Source organism: Hydra vulgaris, chromosome 13 (genome assembly GCF_038396675.1).
Source record: "Hydra vulgaris chromosome 13, alternate assembly HydraT2T_AEP".
Lineage (NCBI taxonomy): Eukaryota > Metazoa > Cnidaria > Hydrozoa > Anthoathecata > Hydridae > Hydra > Hydra vulgaris.
The window spans coordinates 54,608,713-54,617,269 of record NC_088932.1 but is presented as its reverse complement, the minus strand read 5'-3'; the positions used below and the strand labels follow the sequence as shown (position 1 = coordinate 54,617,269).

At 25.2% G+C, this 8,557-nt stretch overlaps 1 protein-coding gene across 1 annotated transcript; it reads right to left on the bottom strand.

The window, feature by feature from the left end:
- Window positions 1–578: 578 nt before the first annotated feature.
- Window positions 579–7,994, bottom strand: LOC136090013 (N-lysine methyltransferase KMT5A-like). The gene is made up of 5 exons (XM_065816117.1): window positions 7,872–7,994; window positions 6,080–6,102; window positions 2,018–2,182; window positions 698–893; window positions 579–584 (listed from the first exon to the last, which is right to left on the bottom strand). The coding sequence occupies exons 1-5, from the start codon at window positions 7,992–7,994 to the stop codon at window positions 579–581; spliced, it is 513 nt and encodes a 170-aa protein (XP_065672189.1).
- Window positions 7,995–8,557: the final 563 nt, after the last annotated feature.

Here is an 8,557-nt window from a genome sequence, read left to right as displayed (position 1 = left end):
TTCAAGCTTGATCAAAACTGATTTAATTTTGAACAATTAAAAACTAACTTAAATAAAATCAAACTATTTTATTCTATTTAAGTTTGCTATGTTATTTCAAAAACAGCTGTTAGATCATCTTAAAACATATTAAAGAGAAAATTTAGCATTTTTACTTCATTTTTTAGTTTATCTTTGGCAAATTTTGTTCAAAGGATTTTCAGTATAAGTTTTGAGATAAAAAGCAAGACATTTGGATTAGATCATTGTTAATTGCAAATTTTGTGCGTTAATTTGTATATAAAGAAAAAAAATTTGCCATTGATGCTGTTAAGATTCGATTTTTCTGCAAAGGCTTTAATACAAAAATTTAAAAAGAAATATAATGCATATTTTCTTAAAAAAAACACATAGATGCTTCTATGAAAAATTTTAAAACCTTCCATATCAGGAACAAACTTAAACTAAAAAAAAAAATTTAAATTTAAAAAGATTACAATGTTTCTAATTGAATAAAAGTTACCTGTCCTCGTAGATATGCATTAACTTTACTCATGGTAAATGGTTCCTGATAGTTTGCCTAGAATTTTTTTTTTAATTTAAAACTGTAATAATACTTTACAATATTATCAATTTTCAAAACATTAAAATAATATAAACAAAATTATTTTAAAAAATAATTTTAAAAAGAAAAAAAAATCCAAGTAAATAAATTTACCGGGTTTCTCCATTGTTGATTAGAACTGTCCCCATAGTCATACCTAAGTTCCGAGTCTTTAGCAATATACTTTTTTGCATATAACAAAAGATGGGGTATTTCGTTTACAACACATGTTTTGGGTTGACAATTGGCATACTTCTCTGGTGAATCATTAATAAATTTAGCCATGCACGTTGAATGTGTAGCATCAATGCTAAACAAAGATAGCTCTTAGAATTAGATAATTCTGCAATGTTGAACTAGAAATGTTTGAGGTCAGCAAAAAATTGCCAACCGTGTTTCTATGTTTTTTGGTATAATCTTTGTATCAAACTTATTGCTGACCTGATGCCGACCTCTAAAAGATCGGCAAATTATTGCAAACCTCATTTTTCTCAATTCCGAGGACAGAAAAAACAATTACAAACTATAAATCTTAACAAAAACAAAACATCAAAAAAATTTTATTTAAAAAATTCGGTTGTATAATCCATGTTGTAAAAATCTAATATGGATAGTGAATATTGAACATAAACATTTAAGGCCATAAAAATGAACCTTGAATTTATTGTAAAAAAATCTAAAATTGTAGTATACTCTAAGAAGTTTTTTTTTTAGGAGTAACCATGTTCTATAGTGTTAACCAAAAAGTTATTTAAATATCTAAAGATTTAAAAAAATAGATTTTAAAGAATAGAATAATGATTCTAATTAATAGAGATCCACATGTCTAGTACAGGACAAGAATAATGAAGGCACATTTGGCACAACTCTTGTTGAAAAAATTTCTCAAAAAAAAAAGTGTTTTAAAACACTTCAGCCATATAACCTTTTATTTTGCCATATTGCCATATTTTATCTAGTCTTGAAACTTTTATAATGATACTTACTAAGTTATACCTTTTAAAAAATTGCTAAATTATTAGATAGAAGTAAAATATTAACTGATTTAGAAAATAAAACAAGTAGTTAAATTATTGAATTGTAAGAAATGAACTGAAACTAATTTAGATTGAAATTATAAATTAAATCAATGCTACAAACACTGAAAAAAAAATAAAAAAAAAAGCTATATTTAGAATCTTAACATTAAAAAAAAAAAAAAAAAATCTAAAGTGAATTTTAAAAGAAAATTACAATATTATGGCTATGTGTTCAAGAACGTTGCAGAACCAATAAAATAAAATGAATACAATTATTTAAATTGCTCTTAATGTTGAAGTTTTTCTAAAATATATATTCATCATTAAGACTATAAACTATAAAAACTAAAACAGTTTAAACAGTAGAATGCTTTTTTTTCATTTACATTATTAATCATAAAACTATAAAAAATACCTCGTGTTTTTATTGTTCCAGTAAACATCAAAAATAAAGCATCCTTTATTTTTAGCACAATAACTTTTGCTTATTTCTTTGGTTTCGTTTCTTGTTATAAAGTTTCCTTTATACTCTAACAAAGGATCGCCACCCTTAAAATCTCGTTTAGTGAAACCCCATACCCTAAATCAGCATTAAACTTAAATTTGATTAACAATAAATATTTTGATTTGTATTAGTGTTAAAAGCAAGACTATATATATATATATATATATATATATATATATATATATATATATATATATATATATATATATATATATATATACATATACATATATATATATATATATATATATATATATATATATAATATATATATATATATATATATATATATATATATATACGTATATATATATATATATACATATATATATATATATATATATATATATACATATATATATATATATATATATATATATATATATATATATATATATATATATATATATATATATATATATATATATATACAACTTTTAATCATAAAACCATAAAACTTTTATCAAAGTAAAAAAATGAATGAAAAATATCAAAAAATAAAATAATAGATCTAACTAACCTATAACATTATCAATAAAAACCTTTTTAAATTCATTTTCCTGACTACAAGCACAAAAATATTGAAATTCCTCTCTTACTGTGATGACTTCATGCTTTCTTCTCTATAAAGCAAAGTTTTTGTTTATAGAATAAACATTTTCATGGTACAGTAGAAAAACAGAGTTTATATTTTTAGAAACTTTTGTACCCACTTTCTTCCCTATATCTATAACAGCAACAGCAACTGTCAAAATTTTAGTAATTTTTTTATAAAGTCATGTCAAAAATTTAACCCTTTTACTCAATATATATTACTACTATATAACCTCTGAATATATTTCAATGGTAATTTTAAAAACAGATTTAAGGATTTCATAATGTACTTAGGAATTAAAGATTTCAAAATGTACCTTGGAATTAAAGATTTTAAAATGTATTTTTTTTTTTTTAAATGTTGTTTTCAATTTATTTTACCCCAAAAATGGTTGGTTATGTACTTTGAACTTGAAATAAACAAATAGCAAATTAATTTGAAATAAGGAGATATACTGACAACAACAATGTTATTGTTTAATTTATATGCTATTATCAGGTATTCATATTTTCAACTTTCACGGTAATCTATTTTTTCTCGCGTTTTTTAAGTCTGTTTTGCATTAGTACTATGCTAATGTATGTAGTGGTCTAAATTTTTAGAGTTTGATATCAACTTAGATATTATTTAAAAAGAAGAACAGTTAAACTCTTTTTTAGGGTTTTGTTTTTTTATAGTTGCTAAAGTTTTTATCAACTTAAGTGTTGTTAAAAACTTTGTTGTTGATTAAACCTCAAGGTTTTAGCCAAGGTATGTTGGTTTATTTTTTAAAACTGTTTATAACTGTTAAAAAACCTTTATTCTTGCCACCTGCCAAAAATTAAGTTTTGTTTTCTTATAGTTGCTAAAGTTTTTATCAACTTTAGTGCTGTTAAAAACTTTGTTGTTGATTAAACCTCAAGGTTTTAGCCAAGGTACGTTGGTTCATTTTTTAAAAATGTGTAGAATTGTTATAATACCTTTTTTCTTTCCACCATTTCATTCAAAAATTTGGATGCTCAAGTACACTTCTAGGATGCTCTAGATGGGTATATATTTTTGGCAAAACCAACCCAAGGTAAATCGGGGGTGGGGCACATTTGTTTATGTATTTACCACACAAGTTTGTTTATGTTGTTATCACATATAATAAATATGAACATAACATATATCAAAAGAAAAATTAAAGATTATTCACCAATTAAATTTTTGCTATCTAGTAGTAAATAAATGCAATTTTTTTATTTTTTATTATTTATTTTATTGTCAATAAGTTTTTAACAATTGAAAACATAAGAAATATCATTTGAAATATAGTGAAAGTTAAGTATTTATTAAGGTTATCCTTATTTTGCCAAGTGTATTACTTACACATTATTTAAATAAGTTAAATATTAACTAAACTTGTCCATAATCTAATAACTTAAATTAATGGTTATTCTGAGTTGATAACTTTGATGATTAATGTACTTTTCAATGATTTAGTGATTGATTCATTGACATGTAACTTATTGCTTGAACTTTTAGTAAAAAATTATTCTATTGTCAGGGTCGGATTTACACCCTTTGGGACACTAGGTCAAATTGCTTTTTAGGGCCCTATTTCAAAAAGGTGTAGAGTTTTCTTATGTCACTTTTTCATTTTACTAGATTTTATCCTAACCATGCATATATTATTTAGTTGCTACAACTTGGCCATGGCTTTTTTAGATGTTTGAGAACATTTAAGTTTATGTATGTTTCCACTTATGTCCGCATAATAATTGGTTTTTAAAACACAAGCTAAAATAATTAACATCATAATTTTATTCTTTACTTAGCACATTTATATATTTTTAGGCCTAGGTCACCTATACGTAAATATAGGGCTAGGCCTGTCTATTGTTATAGTTGAATTATTTCAACTATAACAATAGACGTGACTGTCTATTGTTATAGTTGAAACAATTAGTTATTTGTGTTTATATATCTATACTTTCTGTATAGTATAAATATCTATATTTGGTATAAGCCATATAAACTACTTTTTATTCATTGTCTTAAAAAAGTCAATAATAGACTAATATCTATAAATAAATTTTTCGTTTTTTTTTTGTTTTGTTTTTTTAGTTTAGTCGTCATTTTTTTGTTATGTTTTGTGAATCAAAAAGAAGTTATTTTTTTAATGGTAAAGCTGAAAATTATTTAATTTTTACTTTTGCACTACCTCCACAAATAAATATTAATTGAACAGCGAACAGCACTACAAGTGTTAGGAAAGGTGATTCTTTTTTAAAAAAATACTTAACATTGGACCTTTGACATTAGCAGTTTACGGCACAAATGCATTAAATTATCAAAACTTTTAAGGTCAAAAAAAAGATACCTGAAAAAAAAATCAAATAAGATAATACAGGAACCGTATTTGTAAAAGGCAGTTAAGATAAATGGTAAGCAAATGTCACAGTTTCTTCAACAAATCCATATGTCAAAATTTTAGTAAAAAATTTTAAAAACTTCATCTCACATACCTATATTATGTTTTTTTTATCCATGATAGTGCAACCTTTTTTTTTAATAATGATAGCACACAACCTATGATGCTATTTACAATTTTGCTTTAACTTAGCTAGCTATTTCTTAAGATTGAAAAACACATCATAATTTAGATCCTTCTCCTAGTGCTTTTGCGTAAATTATACAATGTTAAGTTTGCAAATAATAGTAGATAAATAATAATTAACAAAACCTTTTCACAATTAAGTTAAGTTATTTTAAAAATACATAATAAGCCTTAGTACCTTAGTACTATAGTAAATACCTTAGACTATAGTCTACCTTTTACTATACCTTAGACTATAGTTCAAGACAATACCTTAGACTATAGTCAAAGGTATATCTAAGGTATAATCGAAGACAATACCTTAGACTATAGTGTAAGATATATATAAAAAAAAACAATAGTAACTTAATTTAAATATCAAAGAACATCGTTACTTACATTTGAATACATTCTTATTAAATGTTTATTTACAAAGACTTTAAAATTTTTTTTAAAAAAATTGCTTTCAAAATTAAATCTTATCAGTATTTGTTAACTTTCTTTGATTATCACGATGAATTACTAAATATATTTTAATTACGCAAAAATATAAACAAGTTAAGAACCCATACGGCTAAACAATGCGCGTGCTCAAAAATCGTTCCTACGCATTTCAATAATCGTTCCTATTCAAAAATCGTTTCTACGCATTTCAATAATCGTTCCTACGTCTTTTGGAAATCGTTCCTATCAATTCGAAAATCGTTTCTTCAATATTGTTACAATAATAATAATAATAATAATAATAATAACGTTTATTTGTATTAAAAACCACACAAAAAGAGTTTTAATACAATAAGGTGAGACAGGTAATTACAAGGTTAAGCCAATATAACACCGCTAATATAAAATTATACATAGATAACTGCAATATAATTAATGAAATACACAATTACGTTTTAAATCATAAATATTTAATTTTCTTTTGAACGTAGATAGTGAAGGAGAATCAACAATTTGAGCTAATAAGGAGTCCCATTATTTTACAGTTCTTTCGCTGAAAAAGATTCTACGACAATCATTTGTACATATATTGCGTGGTATAAATTTTTTGGTGTGTCAACTAGTGCTGTAGTGACTGTTAGAAAAGGTAAAGAAATTACATAGAGGTAAATCGACAAGAATGTGTACAATTTTGTATACCATAAAAGATCAAATTTGACTCTACGGTATTCAAGAGAATGGAGATCTAGAAAAATTATTCTCGATGAATAATCAGAATAAGTAATATAGCATCTTTTACAGGTAATTCTGCTGAAATATCTTTGGACTTTTTCGATACTACGAATATCTTTAAGAAGATAATGACTCCACACTGGGCTGTAAGATTCTAAGATAGGTCGTACATAAACTTTGTAGGCTTTTACTAGGAGATGAGCATCGTTACTGATAAAAGTTTTGAAAAGACAAGACGAGAGTAGGCTTTTTTGGCAATACGAGAACAATGCTTGGAGAGTTTTGTATCAGATGATACAGTAATACCAACATCATCAATACAGTTAACCGTGTTTATCGCAGTATCTGTAAAAAATGAGTACGAGGGAACAGGTAATGAAGACTTTTCAAAGCATATGTGAAAACATTTATTGAACGCTACTTTTAGTTGCCAATAAGTTGATTAACCTGAAAAGTTTTTTAAAGAATTTACAAGGTCTATACTAATGCTTGTGCTTTTATCTCTCGCTTGGTATAATTTGCTGTCATCTGCAAACAGCTTTATTCCGCAGTCACCCTCAATGATGGAAATTACATAGCTGATAAATATTAAAAATAAAGTGGCAGCCATATTATGTTAAAAAAACATGTATCACTTAATTAATATGTATCACCTGTATCAATATGTATCACTTAATTAATGTAGAAGAGATAAATCTATTACTTTTTATTTAGCCTTATTACTAACTTTAATAGTTTATTTTACAATTACTTTACTTTCAGCTTTTTTGGTTACAATTTTATACTTACTTTATAATTTCTTTACTTTTGGCTATTTTTGGGTGACTTGGTTGTAATTACTAAATCTATCAGCTTGACAGGCAGAAAAATATGCATATCAAAATGTACTAAATGTTAGTTCATGCAAGCATCAAATTGAAATGATGGTAGAAGTTTAACCTTTTCCTAACCTTTAACTTTTATATGTATTGTATTGCAAAGCAATTTTATTGAAATAAAAATATTTGAAAATATAAAACGTATTTGCTAAAATGACTGTGTATTTATAGTTTAAAATATCCCACATTCCATTTTATATCCCCATGCTACTTTTTAGGTAGGCAAACATCACCCCGCTTAACCTTTTTCTTCCTGACTTTTTTACTTTAAAATCTTTAAGCTATAATCTTGCATTTGTCTCCCAAAAGTCTCTGAGTTAAAATCTCGCGTTTATTAAAGTATTAATTATTTGAAAAAATAGCAATAAATGTTAAAAACAAACAAAATAAACGTAAAGTAACATAAAAAAAGGCAATTGCAAAGCATCGACTAAACAACGTTCAAAAAACGGCCGACATACATGGACCATGCCTTAACAACATGCAAGTTTCTTTAAAACTTGTGATGACATCATTGTTTATACTGACATAAAATGTCAACTGCTCCATGAATACCTCACTATTATCATTTGAATAACGCCCTCTTTCAAAAGTTAAAATTTCCATATCCTCCATCAACTTCAAAAGATCATTTAAATCAAAGTTTTTTTTATTGACTTTATTGTTCCACTTTTGCATTAATCTCTTTAAGTTTTGATTCCAAAAAAGTGAGGTTTTCAATTAAAGAAACGGAAATTGTTTCTTTTTATTTTTTTAAATTAGTCTTGAAACGACATGTTTTTGAAGATTTCTTTTGTTTGGGATAAAATATAAACTTTTGTATTATTATTTTCTAGCATTTGATTAAGATCATCATATTTCGTAATTTAAGTTAAATATTGGGCTTCAAGTAGCGTTTTAAATGCGTCAATTTCTTTTTTCTTGTTTTTACATCTTTATATTTTACACAATATTTTTGTTTAAATTTCGAGCTTTATTTCCTTTATTCTTCAGTTTGAATACAGTATACTTTTTGTAGAGTTGACAGACTTTTATTTGTTGTTGTATAAAGTACTTTACACTGCACAGTGGAAACATGCCGTTGAAATAGGAGCCCAAAAATATACTAGTACTTATGTATATATTAGGCCTTAATTGAGTAGAATAGTGACTTATGATAATTTTTTTTTTTTTTAGTTAAGTTTTAGTTCATATTATTTACATGTCGTGATTTACATGTAACATAAACATATAAACTTGGA

Bases quoted from the DNA above. Each gene is read 5' to 3' on its own strand.
- LOC136090013 (XM_065816117.1), bottom strand. From the start codon at position 7,994: ATGCAAAAGTGGAACAATAAAGTCAATAAAAAAAACTTTGATTTAAAT. The intron at 6,103-7,871 runs GTATTCATGGAG...ATTTTATATTAG, and splicing joins ATTCAAATGATAATAGTGAG to CGGTGTTATATTGGCTTAAC. The intron at 2,183-6,079 runs GTAATTACCTGT...ATGCTGATTTAG, and splicing joins TGTTATATTGGCTTAACCTT to GGTATGGGGTTTCACTAAAC.